General features: G+C 39.3%; 2 protein-coding genes and 1 non-coding gene across 5 annotated transcripts in view; 2 read left to right on the top strand and 1 right to left on the bottom strand.

Annotated features, from left to right (window-relative positions):
• Window positions 1-15854, bottom strand: part of LOC126416042 (centrosomal protein of 89 kDa-like) — a 98704-nt gene extending 82850 nt beyond the window's left edge. For all 3 annotated transcript variants that reach the window (XM_050083507.1, XM_050083509.1, XM_050083508.1), the window contains exons 1-2: window positions 15424-15854; window positions 15158-15345 (exon numbers count right to left, since the gene is read on the bottom strand). In XM_050083507.1, coding sequence (XP_049939464.1) covers window positions 15158-15345; window positions 15424-15591 — 356 coding nt within the window. In that variant the 5' untranslated portion in view covers window positions 15592-15854. The remainder of the gene's footprint in view (window positions 1-15157; window positions 15346-15423) is intronic.
• On the top strand, window positions 8741-8815 carry Trnas-cga (transfer RNA serine (anticodon CGA)). The gene has a single exon. It is a non-coding gene; the product is annotated as a tRNA-Ser (tRNA).
• Window positions 15811-26256, top strand: LOC126416043 (NADH dehydrogenase [ubiquinone] 1 beta subcomplex subunit 9). Its single transcript, XM_050083510.1, has 3 exons — window positions 15811-15994; window positions 16115-16257; window positions 25916-26256. The coding sequence occupies exons 1-3, from the start codon at window positions 15900-15902 to the stop codon at window positions 26110-26112; spliced, it is 435 nt and encodes a 144-aa protein (XP_049939467.1). The 5' UTR covers window positions 15811-15899; the 3' UTR covers window positions 26113-26256.
• Window positions 26257-27825: the final 1569 nt, after the last annotated feature.

The raw sequence follows: 27825 nt of genomic DNA, 5'->3' as shown, positions 1-27825 counted from the left end.
TCATTGAGCATTCCTATGCGATACTATTGCTGGTGGTGACTTACGATGCCTTTATGCCAATTTCTTAGGAAGTATTTAACACATGAGCCCTAACAAAAGACATGTAGAGCAAACAGCAGTGTGAACAGATAATATCTGGCATTTAGTGGTGCAAAAAAGGTGGTGTGCACCAGAGCTCCTCCCAAGGGGTGTCACAGTATAAGAGAAATGGCCAGCTAAATTGTGTTGCTACTACATGGTAATGTGCTGATTTCACAGACAAAACTGTCCAGGAGTTTATTTCGAAAGCCATTCCTCACACACTTATTCATATGATGCTTTCTCTAATGTTTGCCTTCCTCACCACTTATCAGACAACTGTCATGAAAATTGCTTTCAAAATGAAAATGTAATTCAAACTTGGCTTGATAGCATCTTTAACTCTGAACGAGTAGGATTCTACAGGCATGGAATTGATGAACTACCTATACATTGTAAGACTGTTTTAAATAATGTTAGGTAATATATTGTTGGACTTAATTTCTCTCATATGTTAATTGATCTTTGCAGTAAGCCAAAGGAAAAGTCTATTAAAATTTGCACTGTACTAATACAAATGAACTAACCTTACCACAAAAGCCTAATTTAATAAAGCATGAAGTAACCATAACATGACCGTGACTAAATCTGCATGAGTTAGTATGATATTATGCATTTTGGACTGTAAAATGGTCCATGTTTATATGCTGTCATGTGTAATACTTGAGTAGTATGGAAATATGGTAGTTGGAGTAGACATATAAAGAAGCCCAGTTAATAAAGTATTCAGTACCACAATTTCATAAATAAAATTGTGTATTCACAGAACCCAAAAATTATGTCAGCAGGAGCAGAAAACGGTGCAGTGTTATAAGTTTTTCAACCTCAGCCTGTGGGGTGCTGCAAGTTGTGAGAGGACTTATAGAATAGGTAAAAAAAAACTGGCCTCCATCATGACTGAAACCAAGACCGTACGCTGTCGTTACTTTCCAGTGCTACACCATTACCTCAGAGCTAGCTGGAGAGCCTGAGCCTTAGTCTTTTCATTCTTGCCCCAGTGGTGGCTAGCACAAATGTATCACAATGCAACAGACAAGATCAGTTGCAATTTTCATGTGGAATTACTTCCCTGGACTCAAAACCATAAATTGATAATATGATCTCATATTGAAATGACAAGAAAATATCAAACGAATTCAGCAGGATATTTCTGTGCCATACAGGAGATAACTCATGGTCACACAACTGCCAAACATACTCAGCATTGTTGCCAAATTTCACTTATATATGGTTGTCAGACTATTTTATGGAAACATAGGGCACAATGTAGGACATTTGACAAAAATATAAGACATTCTTCATGAATGCAAAAGTAATGTTCACTCTGAGAAGAAGAAGAAGAAGAAGAAGATGGGTGGAAAAAATACAAAGAAGCACCACAAAGAAATTATCTGAATGGAATGGAAATTGGATGATTTATTCAAGAGAAAAAGTTTCACAAATTGGACATGGATGTAACATGTTTGTCCACCTCTGGCCCTTATGGAGGCAGTTATACGTCTTGGCACTGATTGATAGAGTTGTTGGATGTCCTCCTGAGTGATATTGTGCCAAATCCTGTCCAATAGTGTGTTAAGATTGTCAAAATCCTGAGATAGTTGGAGGGCCCTGCACATAATGCTCCAAAGATTCTCAATTGGGGAGAGACTCAGCAATCTTGCTGGCCAAGCAAGGGTTTGGCAAGCACAAAGACAAGCAACAGAAACTCTCGCTGTTTGTGTGTGGGCATTATCTTGCTGAAATCTAAGCCCAGGGTGGCTTGCCATGAAGAGCAACAAAATGGGGTGTTGAATATTGTTGACATACCACTGTGTTGTAAGTTTGCCATGGTTGACAATGAAAGGGGTCCTGCTATGAAAATAAATGGCACCACAAACAATCACATCTGGTTGATGGGCCACATAGCGGGTGACAGTTAGGTCAGTATCCCACTGCTGCCCAGAGTGTCTCTAGATGTATCTTCACAGGTCATTCACACTACGTTCAAAGTAGGACTCATCATTGAAGACAATTTTACTCCAGTCAATGAGATTCCAGATAACAGACGTATCTGGAGATGCCTTGGATAGCAGTGGGGTACCAACCTGACTGTCGCTCACCATACGGCCTGACAGCCAGGAGTGCTAGTCTGGGGTGTCAATTCTTTTCATAGCACAACCACTTTGTTTGTTATAAATGGCACTCCTACAACACAGCGGAATGTTGAAAATATTCTGTGCTCTGTTTTGTTGCCCTCCACACAGCAAGCCACTCTAGACCTACCTGTCAGCAAGATAATGTTCACCCGCACAAGGCTAGAGTTTCTGATGCTTGTCCTTGTGCTTGCCAAATCCTAACTTGGCCAGCAAAGCCACCGAATCTATTTGCAATTGAGAAAGTTTGGAGCATTATGGGCAGGGTCCTCCAACCAGCTTGGGATTTTGACAATCTAATGCATCAGCTAGACAGGATTTGGAAAGATATCCATAAGGATGATATCCAACAAGTCTATCAATCAATGTCAGGCCAAATAACTGCTGGCATAAGGGCCAGAGATGGGCCAATGCCTTATTGACTTACTCAATTGTGAAGCTCTATCTCTTGAAAAATCCATCGAATTTTTCTGAAACTGTAATCATTTGTTTGTTTGTTTGTACGAGTACATCACATCTACAAATTTCTGTCCCACTCAGATAATTCCTTCATGGCACTTCATTCTTTTTTTGAGTGCATTATAACTGCACATTATTTTTGCATTCATGGAAAATGTCTTACATTTTTGTCAAATATCCTACATTTTTTAACTAATGTGTCCTTTATTTCCAAAATATAATCTGGTAACCTATATAAATGAAACTTGGCAATGTGCTGAGTGTGTTTGGCAACTGTGAGACCACGAATTACTTTCTGGATGACACAGAAATATCCTGCTGAATTAACTTGATATTTTCTTGTCATTTACACTTAATAACCTTAGTACTTTTCATTTAAGATGTGAGATCGTGTTATTAGTTTATAGTTTGAGGCCAGGGACATCATTCCACATGGAAAATGCAAGTAACCTCTCATGATGTATCTGTACTTGTCACCAGTGGGGCAATAACAGAAAGTCGAAGACTCAGGCCCCTCAGCTAGCTCTGAGGTAATGGGGCAGTGCAATGAAGTAAAGACAGTGTTGGATCTCGGTTCCTGTCTTGATGGAGTCCAGGATTTTACCTATTCCATAAGTCCTCTCACTGCTTTCATTAACTCACAGACAAAGGGTGAAAAACTTAAGATACTGCACACTTGATAATGCCTTTTTCTCATTCTGCTGATACAATTTTTGGTTTTTGTGAATAAACCATTTTATTTAAGAAATTGTGACTCTGAATGATTTATTAACTGGGCATTTTCATATGTCTACTCCAACTGTCAAATTTCCATACTATTTGAGTGACACACACAGAGTATCATATAAACACAGACCACTACGAAGTCCAAAGTGCATAACATCTTACTAACAATGGAAACTCCAGGTTGGAATAGCAACAATTATGGAAAGAATAGATCGACTGCTAATCACCGTGAAGAGGATAAGTGAGTTGCAGACAAGCACAACAAAAAGACTGTTACACACTAAGCTTTCCGCGAAAGCCTTCATCAGAAAAAACATACACCCACTAACACAAGCAAATACACCTCACACACATGGCCACTATCTCTGGCTGCTCATGCCAGTTTGGCCTGAGAAGTTAGCGAGAGATAGCAGTCGTGTGTGAAGTGTGTTTACTTGTGTTAATGCATTTATGTTTTTCTTTTCTGATGAAGGCTTTGGCTGAAACAATCTTTTCATTGTGCCTGTCTGCAACTCAATGTATCATCTTTACTATTAGTAACAATCTATCCATTTCATAATAGTTAATAGCTTACTAATTTGTGCAGATTTAGGCACTGCATATTTCAGTAAACATAAGAGAGAAATTAAGTATCAACAAAACATTCCCTAACATTATCTAAAACAGTCTGACACTGCTCAGAGAGTTAACCAATTCCATAACTGTACAAACCTATTCATTCAGAGTTAAAGCTAGGTTTGAACTGCATTTTTGTCCAGGAAGGAATTTCATGAGTTGTTTCATGTTGTTGCTGTTGTTGTGGTCTTCAGTCCTGAGACTGGTTTGATGCAGCTCTCCATGCTACTCTATCATGTGCAAGCTTCTTCATCTCCCAGTACCTGGTGCAACCTACATCCTTCTGAATCTGCTTAGTGTATTCATCTCTTGGTCTCCCTCTACGATTTTTAACCTCCACGCTGCCCTCCAATGCTAAATTTGTGATCCCTTGATGCCTCAAAACATGTCCTACCAACCGATCCCTTCTTCTAGTCAAGTTGTGCCACAAACTTCTCTTCTCGCCAATCCTATTCAGTACCTCCTCATTAGTTACGTGATCTACCCACCTTATCTTCAGCATTCTTCTGTAGCACCACATTTCGAAAGCTTCTATTCTCTTCTTGTCCAAACTAGTTATCGTCCATGTTTCACTTCCATACATGGCTACACTCCATACAAATACTTTCAGAAACGACTTCCTGACACTTAAATCTATACTCGATGTTAACAAATTTCTCTTCTTCAGAAACGATTTCCTTGCCATTGCCAGTCTACATTTTATATCCTCTCTACTTTGATCATCATCAGTTATTTTACTCCCTAAATAGCAAAACTCCTTTACTACTTTAAGTGTCTCATTTCCTAATCTAATTCCCTCAGCATCACCAGATTTAATTTGACTACATTCCATTATCCTCGTTTTGCTTTTGTTGATGTTCATCTTATATCCTCCTTTCAAGACACTGTCCATTCCGTTCAACTGCTCTTCCAAGTCCTTTGCTGTCTCTGACATAATTACAATGTCATCGGCAAACCTCAAAGTTTTTACTACTTCTCCATGAATTTTAATACCTACTCCGAAATTTTCTTTTGTTTCCTTTACTGCTTGCTCAATACACAGATTGAATAACATCGGGGAGAGGCTACAACCCTGTCTCACTCCTTTCCCAACCACTGCTTCCCTTTCATGCCCCTCGACTCTTATAACTGCCATCTGGTTTCTGTACAAATAGTAAATAGCCTTCGGCTCCCTGTATTTTACCCCTGCCACCTTCAGAATTTGAAAGAGAGTATTCCAGCTACACTGTCAAAAGCTTTCTCTAAGTCTACAAACGCTAGAAATGTAGGTTTGCCTTTTCTTAATCTTTCTTCTAAGATAAGTCGTAAGGTTAGTATTGCCTCACGTGTTCCAACATTTCTACGGAATCCAAACTGATCTTCCCTGAGGTCCACTTCTACCAGTTTTTCCATTCGTCTGTAAAGAATTAGCGTTAGTATTTTGCAACTATGACTTATTAAACTGATAGTTCGGTAATTTTCACATCTGTCAACACCTGCTTTCTTTGGGATTGGAATTATTATATTCTTCTTGAAGTCTGAGGGTATTTCGCCTGTCTCATACATCTTGCTCACCAGATGGTAGAGTTTTGTCATGACTGGCTCTCCCAAGGCCACCAGTAGTTCTAATGGAATGTTGTCTACTCCCGGGGCCTTGTTTCGACTCAGGTCTTTCAGTGCTCTGTCAAACTCTTCACACAGTATCTTATCTCCCATTTCGTCTTCATCTACATCCTCTTCCACTTCCATAATATTGTCCTCAAGTACATCGCCCTTGTATAAACCCTCTATATACTCCTTCCACCTTTCTGCCTTCCCTTCTTTGCTTAGAACTGGGTTGCCATCTGAGCTCTTGATATTCATACAAGTGGTTCTCTTCTCTCCAAAGGTCTCTTTAATTTTCCTGTAGGCAGCATCTATCTTACCCCTAGTGAGACAGGCCTCTACATCCTTACATTTGTCCTCCAGCCATCCCTGCTTAGCCATTTTGCACTTCCTGTCAATCTCATTTTTGAGACGTTTGTATTCCTTTTTGCCTGCTTCATTTATTGCATTTTTATATTTTCTCCTTTCATCAATTAAATTCAATATTTCTTCTGTTACCCAAGGATTTCTATTAGCCCTCGTCTTTTTACCTACTTGATCGTCTGCTGCCTTCACTACTTCATCCCTCAGAGCTACCCATTCTTCTTCAACTGTATTTCTTTCCCCCATTCCTGTCAATTGTTCCCTTATGCTCTCCCTGAAACTCTCTACAACTTCTGGTTCTTTCAGTTTATCCAGGTCCCATCTCCTTAAATTCTCACCTTTTTGCAGTTTCTTCAGTTTCAATCTGCAGTTCGTAACCAATAGATTGTGGTCAGAATCCACATTTGCCCCTGGAAATGTCTTACAATTTAAAACCTGGTTCCTAAATCTCTGTCTTACCATTATATAATCTATCTGATACCTTTTAGTATCTCCAGGATTCTTCCAGGTATACAACCTTCTTTTATGATTTTTGAACCAAGTGTTAGCTATGATTAAGTTATGCTCTGTGCAAAATTCTACAAGGCGGCTTCCTCTTTCATTTCTTCCCCCCAATCCATATTCACCTACTATGTTTCCTTCTCTCCCTTTTCCTACTGACGAATTCCAGTCACCCATGACAATTAAATTTTCGTCTCCCTTCACTACCTGAATAATTTCTCTTATTTCGACATACATTTCATCAATTTCTTCATCATCTGCAGAGTTAGTTGGCATATAAACTTGTACTACTGTAGTAGGAGTGGGCTTCGTGTCTATCTTGGCCACAATAATGCGTTCACTATGCTGTTTGTAGTAGCTTACCCGCATTCCTATTCTTTTATTCATTATTAAACCTACTCCTGCATTACCCCTATTTGATTTTGTATTTATAACCCTGTAATCACCTGACCAAAAGTCTTGTTCCTCCTGCCACCGAACTTCACTAATTCCCACTATATCTAACTTTAACCTATCCATTTCCCTTTTTAGATTTTCTAATCTACCTGCCCGATTAAGGGATCTGACATTCCACGCTCCGATCCGTAGAACGCCAGTTTTCTTTCTCCTGATAACGACGTCCTCTTGAGTAGTCCCCGCCCGGAGATCCGAATGGGGGACTATTTTACCTCCAGAATATTTTACCCAAGAGGACGCCATCATCATTTTATCATACAGTAAAGCTGCATGCCCTCGGGAAAAATTACGGCTGTAGTTTCCCTTTGCTTTCAGCCGTTCGCAGTACCAGCACAGCATAAGTTGTGGAAAGGCAAACATTTGAGGGTGCATCAGATGAATAAGTGTGTGAGGAATAATGTTGGAATTAAACCCCTGGATAGTTCTGTTTGTGAAATCAGCAGAATGCATTACCATGTAGTAGTACCACTTGATGCCGTTTAGTTATACAGTGACTAATAAAGCTTCTCAGTTGTTGGTACAAATTTCCAGCTGCCATGGAAACACCTCTAGGTTGAAACACATGGTGCACAACAGCTTCTTATACCACTAGATGCCTAGTACTATCTGTTCACACTGCTGCTTGCTCTACATGTCTTTTGTTGGGGCTCAGCTATTAACTCCTTCTTACGAAATTAACATAAAGGGATCATAACTCGTCATCAGTAACACTGCATAGCAATGCTCAATGAGCAAACTGATTATGTTCAAGTGAAAAAGTAGTAATAGTCATATCTTTGATTTCTGTTGCTTTGAATACGAGCATGCACTACTCCTATGTCCAGCTCCTGAACCTAGCCGATTGGATGCAAATGTGGCGGTTCCTCCCTCACATGTCAGTTATTGAGACTTCCTAAATGCGAAAAATTATTCCTGCTAGTGTGATGTTTGGGTAGTCTGCAAAATACTGGCTAGATCGCTTAGAGAAAAGTCATTGAATTAATGCAAAATGACTTCGTTAATCCAACATTACAAATATCCATTAAAATAAAAGAAATCACATAATTACATATGAAATAAAAATGGATTACCTTGCCAACATAGGACTACAGTTAAAAACATTACAGTCATAACTTCAAGTAACCAGTGAACATGTTGTTGTGGCAACAAATATAAGCAAACTGATACAAGATTACTGACCATGATACAAGGACACAAACTTTGAACACTTAAAAACCACATTACACCAACAGAACACAAAGCAATTTACAATAAAAGTGACGAAAATTAACAGAATATAAGTGTTACGCAAAATAATTTACACAGTATAATTCACAGCATTCTCAGTGTGACTACTGATAAGGGTGCAAGCGTTTGATGCCAGATGGAATAACAGTAATCAAAATTAAAAAAAAAAAAAAAAAAAAAAAAGCATGGTTAATGATAACAAGTGCAAAACAAATAACTTGAATAGTAAAATTCTCTGTCTGTTCTAAATGAAAAATGTTGTATATAAGCGCTAATATAGCTTCATGCACTGCTTGGCATAAATAGTTAAAAAGACTTAAATATTTAGTGCCGACATAATAGCACAACAGAGTAAAATAAAGAAATGAATATGTGCCATGGCACTACCTAGCATTATTATCAGAACAGAATATGTATAATATTTTATTCATAACACACAAAACAATGTTAAAACGACCAGAGATCACTCGCCAAGACTATCAATGAAAGCCATAATCATAACTATAAGCTGAAACTTCCTGGCAGATTAAAACTGTGTGCCGGACCGAGACTCGAACTCGGGACCTTTGCTGTGAGCTGTGAGAACGGGGCGTGAGTCGTGCTCGGGTAGCTCAGTTGGTAGAGCACTTGCCCGCGAAAGGCAAAGGTCCCGAGTTCGAGTCTCGGTCCGGCACACAGTTTTAATCTGCCAGGAAGTTTCATATCAGCACACACTCCGCTGTAGAGTGAAAATCTCATTCCGGATAACTATAAGCTGTTATAGCCTGTAAAGTGTAAATAATATAATGAAAAGAGAGATTTGGGAGGGCAGGGTGGAGGGGTGGGGGGCTGGTGTGGGGGAATTTGGTGGGTGGTGAGGAGGTTGGGAAGTTCGATTTGAGGAGGGGGTAATTAAAAATAGCATCTTGAGAAGCAGGTGCAAGATGGAAGTGAGATGCTGATGGAAGGAAGGACAATATATATCAAATAAATCACTATGTCAAAGAACCATTTACGATTTGAGTTAATTTGCTGATTCACACATTGTGTGGATTAATCGTACAGTGTTTTCATGTCGTTCAAGTAACTCTCAATCTATATCTTTCAACTCAAAGTGTAAAATGGTCATTGCATTTTCAATTCTTGCTAGCTAAATTACATCCAAGGGCAATAATATTCTTATAATTAAGGTCTATAAATCTAGTCCTAAAATCACAACCAGTCTGCTCCTCATATATACTATCACATGATCTGCATGTAATTTTGTAAATGCCTGAGTTCAAAAACTTATCTGCCTTTTGGTCTACTGAAATGCATAAGATGGAATTGAGTATTGTTCGTGTACAGAAGCCAATCTATGTTTTTAATCCGTTTTTTTATTAAGGGAAGGGATTCCCTATTTACTTTATGTTACATATACGCTTATTGAATAAGCCTACATCAGAGTACGTAGCTATATTCTAAACCCTGGGCAAGGAGGCGAAGTCTACCTGAAATTTTTGTTGTGTCTTGTACTGTGATTGTGTTTAGCACATATAATTGGAAATTGAATTTATTACCAAAAAACCGATAACCTCTAAGGAGTAACTGTATTTGGAAGTAAGTGTAAGGATTCCAAGAACCTTGAAAAGGCTTCTGCAAGATGTATGATTATCTACTTTACACAAAATTCTTATTGCGGAATAAACACTTCCTTTATCTTGGATGCACTGCTATAGAAGATAATTCCGTAAGCTGCTATGCTTCTAAGGGGACACTGCTGCATCAGGGGGCTACTCCTACTCTGCCAGCAACCCACATTAGAGTGCAGTCATGCAGGCACCTAGCTTCCTAGCAGATGTCACAAGAAAGCTGCCACACTCCAAAGGCTACCAAATGGCAACCCAAGCACTGTCAGTTTGCTGATCCCACAGACCTTCTTCTTACATGGGCCACAAGACTGGAAAGAGGATCAGCTGTCTCCTGGTGTCAGGGCTGTATTTAGGCTAGTGCATGGGCTCTGAGTGTCAGTTCACCCCTAGTGCACTTCCTGGGGCAGGTGCCAAATGCAACTGCATTCTGTCAATCACCAACTCACTTTGCAGCTGTTTCAACAACAATGCTGAGTTTTGTTTGAGTGTTTCTGTGGGTGGACTTGCATGAATTCTGAACTTTGTTTTCATCTGTGATACACTGGACTTGATTATATTTTTAAAGCTGTATTGGAATTTTAATACTGGCTTGTCCTTCGAGAACTTTAAATTGAACTGAATCTGCGTTCTCAAAATATTTAAATTGGACAAGATCTGGTATGTAGGACATCTGCAGAGAGGCATGATAATTAATTTAGAGAGATCCACTTCAGTTGTATTAATTATTTACTCAAACCATGACACATTTTGTGATTTAAAATCCTATTTTCAGGTGTATGAAATTATTGTATTTGGTAACACATATCATGCGGTCGGCTCAGTCAGTGCAAGAGCTCCAATCACTCCATTTTGGCAGGAACTGTCTCCTGACTGACGGGCAGCTGCACAGTAGGAATACATTGGAGTTACCATTCAAATTTGGGACTGTGCTGTTGGAACCTGAAATTGTGCTTTGTGTACTTATTAGTTACCAAACTTTCCCAACAGACTGTTTTCTTTCTAGAGACCTTCTGCCTTTTTATTATATTTGTGTTCATTCTTTCTTGTCACCGACTGCACCAAACTTAGTTCTGGCAACATGTGTATGAAGGCTTTAGTTGTGAACTTTGTTTAGTTACTTGAGATATCATTGACCTCCTTCTGCAGTAACTATTTAGAGTATTCAGAAGATTTTTTGTTTGTTTGATTATTGGTTAAGAACCGACCACAACAAGAAATTATTGTGTTGATTGTGACTCAATAAACTTGACATACATTGGATACCTGGGTCTTCTTTCCTTGGCTGCCTGCAGTGGATACTTTAATTGGCGATAACATGGTTTTTCTTCCCCCTGACCAGTGCTTGTGCGTATGCTCTGACCCAAGTAGACAATGTTTTTGCTTGTGTTTTCGTTTCCTTCTGTTGTTTTGTCCCTACTGCGCCACCTTTCTGTTTCTCATCTCATACCTGTTGGCATGTGGTATTTGTGAAACTTCACTTTTCACGCACTTCCTTTGCACTAGTGGACTTTTCTTGTATGCCTCTTCTTGTTTGGGTGGCTTTCACTGTGTTTGTTGGACACCAGATACTGTCACCAGTCTCTAGTATTTGTGCCCGATCCATTTACACCACGATATTTTAAGACAGTATATCTTGCGCCTGCTCCAGCATGTTTAGTGCAGCAGCACAACAACTTTAAATCTTCTTCTTACTGTGCGACTACTGGCAGATGCCATGCCACTTTATGGAATGCTGGCAAGTATCCCCATGACGTTATACTTACCATATGACATTTCTCTCCTCCAAACTCCACCATGATTTCCAGTCCTTGCACAGCACCCAAACCTGGGGCAGCATCTTCTCAGCTCCAGAGGTAACCAGCTGCTGCACCCCATGTGCCACCAAGTCTGACCACCACGTGATGAAGCAAGCTGGGATAATTTTACTTCCCCTCTTGTTTTGCCATCTGCCTCCTTAAATTTGTTTTTTCATGTTTAGCTAATTACCATTAACATATGTGAATGTAATTGGCATTTCCATAAAAAGAGGAAGGTTGGCCCTCAGTTTTAAAGAATATAACACCAGATCTAGTTTAGTGCTTAGTTTTATGTATGTAATGGATTTTCTAATTTATTTTGACTATTCCTAGGTAGTATCTTTTGTTATAGGGTAAAATTAGTAATTGTTTTGTAACTTAAAATCTATTGTTGACTTATAAACAAATATAAATTCTGTAATAATTGTAAACATTTGGAAGACAAAATCCTAGTAATCTTAAAGCATTTATTTGGCTCTATTCGAAAACATGTTAGCAAAGTCAGCCCTTAATTGATTCCAAAGTAATTAGCAGTTTTGTCAAAAGTATTGTTTGCACAACTGTATTTGTTAATTTTGTGATTTAAACAAATAATTTGGCCTAACTCTTGCAGTAGAAGAAACTGTTAAAAAGAACAAATTTTTGATGTATTCAGTTAATTTAATGAGCTACGTTTTAATTGTAATTTCTGTAAATTTAATTTCAAACAATGTGTAGTGAGGATATATAAGGGCCCAATTTTTGGTCACGAGACAGAGAGCCCACAGTAGTTTCAAGTAAAAATAAATGTCTCTAAGTATATGTGGGTTAGATTTCGAACCTACATAATTGGTGACCCTGAAAACACGACCAATTTAAGTTGCAAAAACATTTTTTCAGATTACATCCATTAAACATGGAAGGTGCAAGTATTTTTTTACAAATCAGTGGTAATGAGATCCTGCAGCTGCAACAAGAGATTGAAGTTTTAGAACAGTCAATGCTGGGAGATGACAAGTCAAATTCAAGTACCCCTACATCCCGGGTGCTCCATACTTTAAGAGGGGGGGGGGGGGGGGGGGGCTGTGTGGGAACAAGAGACCAACCAGTGAAGTGGATTGTTTGTTCTTTAGACGAGTAGCTGATTTCTATGTTTGATTTGTATTCCTTGTTTTCAGTTTTTTTTGTTTAGTGTTGTACTTTGGACATTAATCCAAGTAAAAATAAATGTCTCTAAGTATATATGGCTGCCCACCAACAAGTTCCCCATAGCAGTCCCTGGGCCGTGTGCACTTAGCCTCCTCGACCAAAATACACCACCCATGGGCAAATATAGTTCGTCATGTCACAACAGGTTCTCGATGAATGCTGGTATATCATCCACTGTCTAGCCTAAAAAGATTAACTAGGCTAGCAGAAGTTGAATCTAAGGTGCGAAAAGCCAAACTGGATGAGGTCCTATCCTTTCTTACAACATCCAACTTCTTACGTTGCTCTGTATTATCTGCTGCCAACAGAGCTAGCTGACACAAGAAAGATTATACTGTGCCCTTACTGGTACCCCCCGTGTTTTTGATTCTGTACCCCCCCGTGTTTTTGATTCTGTCATTGTAAACCATTTATCCTACAAACAAAAACTGGAGGAAAAAAAATGGGATCAGCAGAAGTACATCTAACTGTAACAGTATCATAGTATTACTTAGTCCTTGTGCCTAATCACAAGTCATGCACAGTCCATCACTGTCTAGCATAATATCCATATCTTCATGGCATTTAGAGCATGTTATTGGGACCGATTCCATACACAGTGCACTATGACATAATAAATTACACTGTGTGCACCTCACTTCATGCACACCAACCAACATAGTCTTCACTTGCATATCCCTTAAAGTGGCTTAAATCTGTTCTCTCATCTAGCCTAACAAATCTGACCTAAGCCCCGTAGGACAGCCCAGGTAACTGGCTATTGCACTTGCAGAAAAACACACATTCAAAAATAGTTACTGCACTCATTCCCACTGTCCTGACGATGCAGTACATTGCACCTTGATGTACTTTGAATGCAGTGGCCATTTCTGACGCCATTGCAATGGGGTCAGGCTGGCTGGAGTCTTTATTTATCATACTGCAGGTCATGGTTTCAAGGCAGGATGGTTGGTTGGGCAGCAGATTAACGATGAATGCTAGTATATTCTTCTGTACCGTGCCTAAAAGGATTAACTAGGCTAGTGGCAGCTGAATCTAAAGTGGGAAAAGCCAAAGTGGATCGGGCCCTGTCTTCTCTTACAGCATCCGACTCCAGGGGGGTGACTGTTTTAAAGACAAAGCAACAATGAACAATAAGAGTTCATTTATTAATGGCATACAATGCAACAATGCATGCTGGCCCTAGACGATGATGTATGGTCAGATCAGCATGCGGCCTCAGGAGATAGATAGCGGACAGATTCGCCACACTAGGCAAGGAACAACAGTGATGAAATTATGTTGTCAGCTACTTGGGGAGTGCATTGCACATTAGGTCCTGACAGGAGACCAACATGCTGAAACAGTGAACTACGTAACAAGTCAATTAAACCATATAGTGCAGATGCACAACTTACTGCATGAAGCATCAAGCATGCGGAGGTGAACCAAGAACCCCAGTATAGGGTGTTGTGGCAGTGACCCACAGGCAGAATCCAGAAAGCAGCTGAGTTCACAAGCACAGGGCAGGCAGCAGCTCATCAGAAAGTCAGGTCCAGGTGCAAACCATGGGCCCCCAAGTAGATACTCTGACATCTGCAGAAGTCATTTGGCAGATGCCTCCTGGCTGGAAGGCACCAGTTCAGCTCCTAGCAGCATCAGGACTAGGCACAGGTTGTAGTTCCACAGGGCATGGAGTAGATGTGGCATTTGGATTGCTCATGACACTTTCCCATGAAGAACAAATCTCCTGATTTCATATTTTGTTTCAACAGGTTAATCAGTTTTTTAATTGGTATATAGGAAGTAACTGACAAGGTTTAGACTACAAAGTCCTGCCATCCTCATGATCCAGGCAGTTAAAATACACACTCTCTGAAATGTACAACTACTGGAACTAATTGTGACTGCTGAAACATGTCTAGACTGGCAAACTCTTTGTTAAGCCTCATCAGCAGTCTGAATGCATATCTTGCCATGTGAGTTTCTCTAAGGCACTCGCCACTTAGTACCACTAAGACAAAGAAAATTAGGCTACTTATCTGTTCTCTGATGCAAGAACAAAATAGAAATTAATGTCTTGATTGAGGTTGTGTGTGTTCACACGTGACAAACTAATGAATCTACCATGAAACTGTGAGACTCTTATTATATATTCCATACATAGGTACAGTAAATTTGTTGATGATGATGTACTTTTTGTCCTATAAACTCAAGAACAAATAGTATTTTATAACAAGACTCTCTCTAACATAAGATCACCATAAATCTAAAAAGTAAAAGGTATGTTACCGACATAAATTTGACGTTTTCAAGTACGCACTTGAATAAGTACTTGAAGTTTGGAATAACAACTGCAAACATACATTCTTCTGGAAACTCACGGGGCCGCTTCTAAAACGAAATTAATTCAGTAATGGTTTTCAAAACTGTTTGAACATACCGCTTTGATCCAGCTGTGGGAGATAATGGTCCTTCAGCAGTTGCGTGAACCATGACTCTATGCAGCTTCTGCTTCTGATGTCGGTGCCGGTTGCACCCCGGAGACACATCACGAACTGGGCTATCTTCTCTACTGGAATTTCTCCTATCTTCATGTGTCTGGTTTGCAGAGCTGCATCTTCTCTTTGTCTACGAAGGGATATACACTTAATCACAAGATCAAAGTGTGCAGGCAAATAACATTTCACGCGTGACGCTTTGTCTTACCTTTCGTTTGCTTTGTTTAGGAACCTCGTCCTCTGCCAGTGATTGTGGCATCGAGGAATACTCGTCCAGGTTCAGTTTCGTCTTAAAGATTTCCACAACATACGAGCTTGTATCATTTAAAAACAGCGGTAGATTGGGGACAGTAGTGTAAATGATTGGTGGTGGCATTTCCAGCAGCCAGTCATATTTAGTAGAAATACGAGAATCATATTTACTTATTAGCTATTGTTCAAATACCTCGCTTACGGGTAACCATAATGTTACTTTTTATAAATGCCATAATCGGGGTTTTGTATTAGTAAGCCATAACAACATACATTTCGAATTAATAAACAAACAAACAACTGACAAACGATTGAAACAGATGGTACCACCAGTCTCTCCCATGGAACAACTGACGATCATAACCTATCCGACCGTGGTGCGTTCATACACGGTACTATCAGCTGGTATTTTGTGCCAGATTACTTTAGAATATGGCGATACCAATGGAGTTGGTGTCCCACACTAGGAAAGTATGCAGTCTTTATAAACGAGCTCTAAGAAATTTGGAGTCATTTTACGACAGGCGGTTAGTAAAGCGGAATAACGAAATCTCTGTTGCCACCAGTGTCCTGCGTGGCGAATTTTCATATTTGTAGTCGTAATAATATTTATAAAGAGTCCGGCCTTTATTTATTTTTCTCTTCAGTCCAGCGTTTCGATACCAAGCAGTTCTCCTACGCCATCGATTTGACGAAAATCGCAATGTGAAAGATATGAGAGAAGCCAGAGTGCTGCTAGAGGAAGGTGAAAGAGAGTTATTCATGAAACAACATTACCAACCGAAAAAATGTGAGTTAAATCCAAAAATATGTTGTTGCTGGCAGATTATATTTATAGTTTTTATTTCCTCCGAAGTTGAAACACTCAAACATCGCAATTTGCAACAAAGGATTAGAGAATGGACTATGATACTCAACAGTACAAAGTTAGTTGCCAGACTTTCAGTTTAACGAATTTTTTTAGGGTCTCATATCAATTTAAAAATACGAAAATGGTGTGTATTGTTAACTTGATGTACGTGCATGAAGTCAGTAGTTACCTCTCCCTCCCCTGCACTTCTACCTGTTCCTTAGTATCTGTGTGTGTTTCTGTGAAACAAGCATTGCGACGTTTATGCAAAACAAGTGATTCTGTCTCAGCTGTGTGCTGCTGCAATTATACCCAAAAAAAAGTAGCGTGTTTCAGGCATGACCAAAGCTGTTCCCTGTACTTCCAAGTATTATCAAATGAGACATCAGTCGTAGGATAATATGTAAAAAGTAGCTAATCATGTCTCCATACAGGCTTCATCAGTTGTGGTGTTAATGTCACAGATTCACTAGCATCAAGGTAACAATCTCTTGCATGGTTACGCAGGATGTTCGAGGGTCCATTTTGTGTTTTCGCAGCTATACAATTAATATGTAAAACAAACGGTGATACATCAGCTGTCAAATCTTATTGTGGCAAGCTAAGTTACCAGGCAACTAGCAAGCAGTAGTACATACCCTTGGAGGTTTCATTGTATGCTTCGTGTCAATGGCACTTTGTTACAGGCAACTGGCCAGTTAACTGGTGGCAAAGCTTACTATAGCTGATGAAGGTGAACAGGCTGCTACTTTTGTAGAAACACTTGGAAAGATAAATACTGCTAATTTCACTCTGTTGGCGTAATTGATTTTACATATTAATTATATAGTTGTGGCACTGTACAATAGACCCTTTTTGACATTTGTTAGTCAAATATGTGCTTGTTACAAAGGAACTGTAATGTACCTGCTACATCTAGTAAATAAAATATAGAAAACTGATCTTCACTTTAGTTACCGTACATATAAGTGAACATAATACATAGGATCATGTTTAAAGAGATTGTGGGTTTCAATAAATACAGTAATGAACCTCAGATTTTCATGTATAAATTTAACTTATTTGTATAGCACATTATTTCCACTTCTTGCAGACATTACTCCTAACAGTTGAGAGCTTTCATACTAAACTGTTAAGTATGTGTATAATCTACTTCTAAGGTATAAATCTGGACATGAGTGGCTTGTGTTAAAGGCTCAAACAATAGCTATGTCAGAAGATATATGAAAATATATTTTTGGTTTAAATTACCAAGAAGTAATTCAAATATTTGCCAGGTGGGTTTTAATAATCACTGTCAACTTTCATAGAACTGTTGATACCGAATGCTGTTTTTCAGACAGGTAGTAACTAGTTTTGAGGCTGTCTCTTTAAATGCCAGTTATCTCCATGTAGCAGAGTTTGAGGTCACGGTTTCTAGAGTACAGTTCTCATGGCCTTATAGATGGCTCATCCCCATGAACTTCAGATAGTCATGCAAACCTCTATATGATTTTCACATTCCACTGCTTACAGTATAAAGGAATCTAGAGTGGGTGAACCACCACTCTTCAGTTTTCATTTCTGTATCTCTCTATTATGCTGTGACACCTCACTATTCGATGTTTAATATTGTTTTGATAGTGTTGGAGATATCTACTTTTTTGGGAAATATGGAAGCGTCCGATCCCGCCTGTCTGCTTTGACCCATGACATCACAAATATGGCGGAAATGACCATTAACCATGATTCCAATATCGCGCATATAAAGTCGGTACGTACACATTATGAGGTCGAAAATACATCGAAAAACAAACGCACACACTTTCAACAAAAAGCCTAATGACACTAATGGGACAAGCGCGGGAAATGGGGTGTTTTTGGGTGGGGGCAAACTAAATATAAACAAATTTAGACACCCACCCCCATACAAACCACACAAAACGACAAAAAAAACCAACACAAAACTCCACAAATACCACTAAACACAATATCATCTGGAATCGGACACTTCCCTTGACCTGTATAGCTCAACAGCAGCTCCCGATCCCATAAATTAGGATCAAACACTTCCCTTGTCCTATATAGCTCAAAAACATCTCTCGATACCAATATCAACAGACACAGCCACACATTGGGATCTAACACTTCCCTTGACCTGCGCACTGTTAATTTTATCTGTCATATCCATTCGTGAACATAAACAACAGATTAATTTTACTAAAATTACCACGCGATTTACAGCGAACAACACTAAATTAACCTTCACACAAAATCGTTAACTCACTGAAATGAATTACACTACAAACACAGCCGACACTCGAACAATTCTGTATAATGAGCAAAAGCAAACTGAGCCCATTACACCACACAAACAAAAACCCTGAACATACCACCAAAGAGCACAACAAACCACAACACGACGACATCTACAAACACGCCACACTCACAAACCTAACTCCGCGGCGTCATGACGTCACACACAACACCCTTACGTCACGGGTCAAAGCAGACGCGTGGGATCGGACGCTTCTGTCGACCCCTTTTTTGTTTCTGGCAGTAGAGATTCTATGAATGGTGGAAAATGCATGCTAAGATTTTAAATGTCTCCCTAGGCTGCACCAGAATACGGTACTATAAGTATCACCACCTAACGATTAGATGAAATAAGAGTGTAAAACATTTTGTTACTTCCGGTTGCTCATAAGTTCTTTGCAATTTTCATTGCCATCTTGAGGTGCATTAGGACAGCTTTTGCAATGTGTGTGTTAGAACTGCCAACACCATGTATTTTGAAATCTAATTGGGAGAAAAAAAAAGTCTGTAGGACTCTCTAGAATTAAACAATTTGGGCACATTTGTACCAACTTCACAGTTGTTCACCTGTATGAAAATCATGAGCTGCAGCCACATCTGGACATGTGTTGGAATCAAGTATAGTTCATTCTGATCTTTTAGGGTTGTCTCACATATCTAGATGTATATTTATTATAAATGGCATATTTGTTATAAATGGCAGTGTTACACTAAAATGTTTGTCAGCTTAATGGAAGCAAGTTTATGTACTGGCGCAGCCTTTGCTACTCTCTCTCTCTCTCTCTCTCTCTCTCTCTCTCTCTCTCTCTCTCTGTGCCTGTGTGTGTGTGTGTGTGTGTGTGTGTGTGTCAGATTACTGCCCTTAATGATAAACAAATGTTGATATTGTCAAATGAACTGTTTCATTTTGTTGTGCTTTACTCAGACTGTTTGAATTTGAACGTGTGTTAAGGCAGTTCTTGATCTATTTGGGGGTGTTAGCCATGGCTTCTGTTGTGAGTGTAAAAGCTTGATATGAAGTACGAGGCATAGACGTAGTGGCTGTACTGTAAGAAAGAAGCTAATCTTACATGTTGACCAGTGATGTAATGCTAAAGGCTGCTGTGACATCTTTTTTTAGTGTGTATTTTTACCATTTGTGAGCTGGCGAAGACAGCAAATGTGGGAGCAAAATACTGGTTGTGGCAACATTCGTCTGTAGCTTAGCCTTTGACCTAGGTTAGATTGGGAGATGAAAGTTTGCTTGTGCATTGGCAAAGCCAATGAATGTGAAAGCAAAACCCTGCTTCTGGTGGCAGATTGCTCTTAGCTTAGTCTATTTGATAAATTCACCTCTGATATCACGTTATAGTCACCATATCCTTGACGGTTTATCTTGTATGTTTCCTGCATCACTGGTCAAAGCCAGTGACTAGTATCAAATATTCCTCTTTATCCAGAAAGAATCAAGCCTGCCACTCTCCCCTCACAACTTCTACGTGAATCTTGCTTCTTCTGATTTCTTCTGTCTTAGGCCTCAAAAATAAGCCTGCAGACTGCACATAACCTCTGTTGTGACTTCAAGATCCCGTTGTACTAGAAAACTTAACTAGAAGAGGAAATTTTTCTGCTAATATTATCAGCAGTGGTTTTTGTTAACAGCTTGGTGTATGAGTCTCACATAATATCCATTAACAGAAATTATGCTACCTTGGAATATCATAAAACATAAAATTTCTACTCATCAGAAATAATGGGTCAACAGAACCGTCAGATTCCAACCATGTGCTTTGACCTGTGACATAATAGTGCTGTGATATATGGTGTTACTATGGCACTGAGTTTTTGAGTTGGTTGTATTTGTAGATGTTGTGTTGTTATATTTCATGGTGCCTTCTGGTGATGGATGTGGACGTGATGAGTTTAACTTGGGGTATTGGGCTCATTTGAATTTTCGTTGTGATCGTGTGAAAGTGGTTTTGAGTTTAGGTAGGTGGTGTGATAACATGGGTTGTGGAGCGTTTTCAGTGAGTTATTAAGATTTTTTTGTTTATGTGTTTGTGGCATTTTTGTTAGCTTTGATTAGTTTGGTGTTTGTTGCACGGAAAGAACTCTTAATTTTTTTTAAATTGCTTCTTCTGTTAGGTATGGATATGACAGTGAAGTTCACGAGTCTTATCACTATGTTTTGAGACGGGTGATGATACTGCGTATGTCATACAGTTTCTACAGTTTCACTGATGAATGTTAGCTGTCGCATTTGTGGCAACAACATGAGACTGCCGAGAGTTTCGGCGGCTCGGACCACCGACATGTATATGTCAAGTTGTCAGCGCGCGCGCGCGTGTGTGTGTGTGTGTGTGTGTGTGTGTGTGTGTGTGTGTGTGTGTGTGTGTGTGTGTGTTCCACTTTTCAGAGTTGTTGCTGTTGGTTTTTTAGTATCAGTAGCTGTGGGTGAGCTATATAGGTCAAGGGAAATGTCTGATTCCCGTTTTTGGGGTTGTAGGCATTGGCTTTTGGTATTGTTATCTGCAGTTGAGCTACTATGTGTGCACCAGAAATCTCAGCCTAACTCACTAGGAGATTTTAAACTGCAGTACCTTTTTTTTGCCTCATACCAAATATCAAGAACACTTCAGAGTTTAAAAATAAACTAGCACAAAATTGACCCAAATAAGTTAAGCGTCACACTAACACAGCTGGCCTAATGTATAACAAAACTTTATAACGATAATATGATAAATCTGTGACAATATTTCGGCATTACAGAAGCGTCAGATTCCGCCGGTCTGCTTTGACTCTTAACATCATCAATATGGCAGAAATGGCTACTTCCAGCGTATACAAAATGACGACCATGGCGTCACTACATACACACACCAATAAAAATGAACAAAAATAAAAATGACACAATAACGTCTCACTGCAAGAATAATATAGAACTAACAAGACAACTGTGAGAAGTTGGGGTTACAGAGAGAACAAGCCAAATATACAACAATAAAAAAAACACAGCACCTTTCCAAAACAATTTAAATTACAGAATTCTGCTACACCAACAATACCACTGGAATTGGACATTTCCCTTGCCTGCAAGTAGTAATATTTATCAAGTACTAAGTGTAATATTTAAGGAGACTGTGCTCTTTGCAGCTACATTAGTGCTATATTTAGTTGAGTAATTGAGGATTACATTTGGTTATTTGTGTTTAAAAAAAAAACAAAATCATTCTCTCTCTCTCTCTCTCTCTCTCTCTCTCTCTCTCTCTCTGTGTGTGTGTGTGTGTGTGTGTGTGTGTGTGTGTGTGTGTGTGTGTGTGTGTGTGCGTGCGTGTGTGTGTGTGTAGACCTAAACTGATAAGTTTCCAGATAACTGTGTTTTGTTTGCCTTATGATTTAATAATGGTACACACATTATGCTATATAACACAAGTGTTAGCTTTAGCATTAAAGAATTTATTTTTATTAATTAGTCATGTTTCCATGTTGTTCGTGAGCATCTACAATGATACACTCAATATCTTATTGCTTTTCTCACTTGTTTTGGGTCCATGTTAATGTTGCTTGTTTTGCGACATCAAATTGTCAAGCAGTTTCTTGTAAAAGTCAACATTGTGACATTTTTTCATTTTTAAAAAATGGAGGTGGTAAACATGCTATGTCTCTAAAGGTAAATGAGTTGTATTTAAACAATGAGTGGTTATCTGCCTGTAAAGAGAAATAGCTGTCATTTGTCTTGCCATGGTGTTGATGTCACATGAATTTGTTAATGGATGAAATTTACAAATATTGTGTCTTGTATAAAACATTCTTGGACTTATTGCCGGATCAATTCAGGGTAAATCCTCGAACTTTCGACGATTTTCACCATTGCCATCATCAGGAGCAACTGACTGTCAAAATCACTGCTGTGGTGGTCTGGTATAGCCCAAAGGCAGCTTCTGATTGGTTGGTAGTTACATCATGTTGTCACAGATGGTGTCAATGTCTGCGCTAGTGGTGCCACCACTCCTGCTTTAGTGTAAACATTGTGACGAATATCTGTAGCTCTTCTCTGCATCAAGAGGTCGCTTCCAAGCACTGCTAAAATTATATATGCCATCATGGTTGAAAGTTTTGTTACACACTTTTATTTCTACAGCCTCTTTAATTATAGAGTCCCAGTATGTGGGAGCCTGTGCTCAGCAACAGCGGATTTCTCCAGCACATGATTTTTAATGTACTGTCGATGTTCTGCACTGTGGTGGACTGACCAATGTAATTCCTGCTGCATTCACATGAGATTTTGTAAATTCCAGGCATCCTGAGGCAGATATTGTCCTTAACAGGGTGTATCATCTGCTCAGAGAAGAGCCACTGATATTCATCGCAATGTTTACGCTAAGGCAAGAGTGGTACCACCATCAGTGCAGACGTTGACCTCCACAGCAGCGATTTTGATGGTCAGTTGCTCCTGATAATGACAGTGGTGGAAATCGTTGAATGTTTGAAGTTATACCCTGAACTCAAGTGGCAAGAAGTCAAAGAATGTTTTATACACCAGTGCTGTCACAAAAGACTTTGTTCTCAAATATTCTGCCTATTCAATCCTGTTGGAACTTCCTTGTGTATTGAATACCAGCTGTCAGGGATTCATGATGTATGGTCGTTCCAACCCATCAATAGCTTCTGATATGTGAAAGACAAAGGGTATCTTTCGCATTTCCTGTGGTTTTATTCTGCAGATCTCCATTTTCTGCCCCTTCATCATTTTCCTACTCCTCTATCTTCTGTTCCTTTAATTAGGAAATTCCATATCCCCCTGTTGTTGCTTTCATACATAACAAATTCTTCTTGTAAGCATATTGTTTATTCTATCAAACGATGGAAACTCCCGGTAGGAGTATCAGCAATGTAGGAAAATACAGACTCCTACTTACCATGAAGAAGACGTGTCAGGTTGCAGACAGATGCAATTAAGACATTCACATAAAGCTTTCAACCACAGCCTTCATCAGTAAAACACACACACACACACACACACACACACACACACACAAAAAAGCAAGCACACCTCATGCACAAACAACCGCCAACTGCAGCATCTTGGGCTGGAATGACGTACCGGCCTGAAATGCTGGAGTTGGCGAAAATCTGAATGTGAGTATCTTTTAATTGTGCCTGTCTGTAACTTGATGTGACTTCTTTATGGTAAGTAGCAAAATGACTTTTCCTTCGTTGTTGTTGTTATTTATTCTATTCCCTTTCTGCTGTTTCTCCCATACGTGGGCATATCTTCCTGGTTTGCTTATTGTTTGTGCTAAATTCCCCCCCCCCCCCCCTCCCCCTCCGGTCCCAAACTCTGTATCTCTTGCGAATTATTCCTCTTACTTAGTTGCCTCTATATTTTTCCCGTACTGTAGACAACTTGTCACCATTTCCTCTCTTTGTGTTCTCTGTCCGTATTCAAGCTCAAATGTGTTTGTCTTATATTTTTGAACTACAACAGCATTCTGCTATTTCTGTATAAAATTGTTGTTTTATTTGATTGTTCACCAATTGAAACTCGATCTGCATGTGAGTGAATGTAATTATTTATATTTACTTCCTGAGTCAAACCAAATGAAACTATCTTGATATCTTCTCTATACATTACTTTGGTTAAAAAAATACTTTCTTGGTTGCTACATATATTTTGCTGCTGGAAATAATCAAGTCTCTTGCCTGGAATTGGTTTCCCACACTTTGCAGTATAGAGATTTATAATACTCAAAGGCTTTTATGTTTCTTGTGCCAGCTTAATGAACACATTTGTTTAGCATACCACTTCAATGAAAAAATAACTTTTATCATTGTAATTTAATTTTAACTTTCAAGAATTTTGTGCATTAGTTTTAAATATTTTCTATAGAATCAGTGTCTTGAGGTTTCATTGTCTTTTAGTGCCACAGGAGATAAATACAGATCTTCAGTAAAACTGGTTCTCATGTTTTCAGGAATGTATCAGTGAAAAGCTACTACTGTATATGTCATTGAATGCATTGACATAATTTTACATTAACATTACACCTCCGTGACAAACAGCTGATTGAAACAAGCACAGGTCAGTGGAGACAGTAGTATGCTAGGGGGGAACTTTCACATGTGCCCCAATAGGACCTGTGATGATAATTGAAGACACCATGACAGCTGTGTACTACGTAAAAATTATTGCGGACTACATGGAAATCTTCATGCATGGTGTGTTCCCTGGCAGTGTTGGCGTCTTCCAACAGGATAGCTATCTTTGTGTCGTAAGGCCAGAACAATGCTACTGTGGTCTGAGCGGCATGCTAGTGAGCTCACATTGATGTCTTGGCCAACAAATTCGCCTCTTCAGAACCCCGTGAAACACATTTGTGACACTATCGGGCATCAGCTTAGCGTCCACAAATCACCAAACCATAACTTGTGGGAAATGTGTGACCTGTGTGTAGGCTTCTGGTGCCACATACCTTAGGAAACCTAACAAGAACTTAAGGCCATGCCATGTGGAATTGCTGTTATGTTGCACTCCAAATGTGGACAAACAGATTATTAAGTGCGTGGTTATAATGTTTTGGCTCATAAGCGTAAGTTTGCAGTGTGCATACAATATGACGATGACAGTTTGTCCCTCTCCCTGCCCCAATATGTATTTTACTTATGGTGATTTATGCGTGCGTTCTCAGTTCACCATCTGGGCTTTATTATTTTATATGATTTAAAATTTTGACCTTTTCAGTGCAAAGCCACTTGCAAAGTTTAGGATAACCATCTTACATTGCCCCATCTAGTTCTGTGCAGTAAGTACTTTTTTTTTTAAATCGTCAGATCCATTTGTCACTTCTGTTTTGTGATTCCCCATGAATTTTCTAATAGATGATCATGTTAATATTGAAGCACACCATATTGATACAAAATCCTTAGTGTACTATGCTAATGTTTTTTTCTGTTAGTATATGATGTAACAGTGTCATTTGTTGCTTTTCATTTCTCTAATTTGTGCAAGTAGTATTAGGTTATCTGTTGCGAGATTCTGACAGTTAAGGGAGAAATTTCATTGCATTCCTGCAACACAAGTGAAAATATTGCTGTTACAATCTACACTCTTTATGACCTGCGATTAAAAAAGTTCCAAAGCTAAACATATGTTTTCTTTCTCTAAAAAATTGTTAAATTACTTCTGATGATTTGCAGCAGAAGGCACACTATCATGGAATGGAGGATTTGACAAAAAATAATTTATAAATTAAAACTGAAATAACATGGAATATATAAAAAAAGAAGCAAGAACTTTCTTATTATATTTTAATTTCTGTTACAGTTGCGAGGTCTCCAGGAGGTGTAGCGTATGCAAGAGAAGTGGAACCACCTGATTGGGTTTTGGATTATTGGCACCCACTAGAGAAAGCACAGTATCCGGAGTATTTTGCACGAAGGGAACAACGTAAAAAGCAGTTCATTGAGTGGTGGGAAAAGCAATACGGCAAACCTACTCAAGAGAGTTCGGGACATCATTAAAACACATTCTGCATTCTGTGTAGCATCTGGTGTGAAGCCAGTTACAGGAACTAACGTAGGATTTGAAGATGCATATTTTGGGAGATATGTCTCATGAACCATATGTGTATTTGTTAAAGTTGTAAATAAACACTGTTCACTTCAGCTTTTAAAATTGTTATTCTAAATAACCAATTGGTATAGACTAAAGATTGACACTTTCATCTTGATTATTGAAGAAAATGCATAAAAGAAATGGTTGAGGTCAGGAGTTATTGATGCAGCGTTAAATCATACAGGCACTAGTCTATGATATGTTTTAAGAACCTGAGTCCATGAGTGTAGAAGTGATATTTCACTCTTAGACAGTACATACATTAATAGAAAAGTAACCTATACTTATCATCTTTGCATCACCTTCAGAATCATGTACAGTGATAATTTGGTGGGACTGTCGTGGATACATTCTCCGTCTGGCAAAACTCCAACAACTGATGACTGATTACCTTGCAGTGTGTTGCTATATAAGAAAGTCTGTTCATGTCAAGCACAGCAACCATCAACAGTACCTCTACTTTGACAGCTGTCATGCATTTCCATATCAAAACGTCACTTCCTTACAGCCTCATAACTTGCAAATGCTGCATCTACGGAGGAAGGGAGGAGCTGTCAAAATATACAGACGATGTTGCCAGAGCCATTATTAAAGACAGTATCCTATACAGTTCATCCACAAACAGATCTCTCATACTACCTCCTCTTTTACCAGTAGACCTGTTAACTAACCAGTACTCCTGATCAACCAGTATCACCCTGGCCTTGAATGGCTTAACCACTTCGTTCACCAGAACTTTGGCTACCTCTTCTCGTGCCTTGAGTTGAGGCCTACCCAAAATCCTACTCACACTGTCTGAAGTCTACCACCTCCTACTGCAGTCCAGTCGGGCATTTCCTACCCTGTAAAAGGCAGGGCCATATGTGAAAGTCATGTTATATATCAGCTATTCTGCAATTACTGTACAGCGTTCCATGCAATTTAGTCCCTTTACTCTACAAACCAATGAACCATTCAATGTGGGCATGGTAAGGAACCATTCATCTACTTGCATGAATGGCCACTGCCAGACTGAGGCAATCTGCAAACTTGACAGTCTGGTTGCTGAACTTGCTGTGCACCACAACACAAATTTCCTCAAGAGTTTTTTCGCTCTGTGAGTCATTTGGATACTCCCTTGCAGCACTAGTTTCTCTGAACTATGCAATTGGGAATTGTCTCCAGCAATTATCTCTCTCTTCCCTCCCTTCATTATCTCTACTGTCTTCTCCTTTCCTCCCCATCATTCCCCCTCCTCTCCCCTCCCTCTTCTACCTTTTACATATTCTAGCCTCTGAACTCGTTCTGTCCTGTTGTGCAGCTGCTGATTCATCTGTCAAAATACCTGATTCTCACCATTTCAGTACTCCCTCCTTGCATTGCACATACTTTCCTACCACTTCCCAGGGAAACAGCAAATTATGAGGTGTAGGATTATGTAGCCACCAAGACAAGTATTTCCATGGACAGTGCAACAACCTCTGTAACACCGTTGACTGTCAGCATGGTGGCCATTGTTGTGACTTCCTTTGATGTGTGGTGCACCCAGTGACAACACTGGACACAGGAGTGGGAACGAGATGCACTTTCAGACAGCCTCAGTTCTGTGTATAGCACTGTGATGGAACCATCCATGTGTG

Source organism: Schistocerca serialis, chromosome 8, assembly GCF_023864345.2.
Source record: "Schistocerca serialis cubense isolate TAMUIC-IGC-003099 chromosome 8, iqSchSeri2.2, whole genome shotgun sequence".
In the NCBI taxonomy this organism is placed as follows: Eukaryota; Metazoa; Arthropoda; class Insecta; order Orthoptera; family Acrididae; genus Schistocerca; species Schistocerca serialis.
The sequence above is the reverse complement of the archived record's forward strand: the minus strand, read 5'-3'. Positions and strand labels throughout refer to the sequence as shown.

Bases quoted from the DNA above. Each gene is read 5' to 3' on its own strand.
- LOC126416043 (XM_050083510.1), top strand. From the start codon at position 15,900: ATGGCGATACCAATGGAGTTGGTGTCCCACACTAGGAAAGTATGCAGT. The intron at 15,995-16,114 runs GTTAGTAAAGCG...TTTTCTCTTCAG, and splicing joins GAGTCATTTTACGACAGGCG to TCCAGCGTTTCGATACCAAG. The intron at 16,258-25,915 runs GTGAGTTAAATC...TTTCTGTTACAG, and splicing joins ACATTACCAACCGAAAAAAT to TTGCGAGGTCTCCAGGAGGT.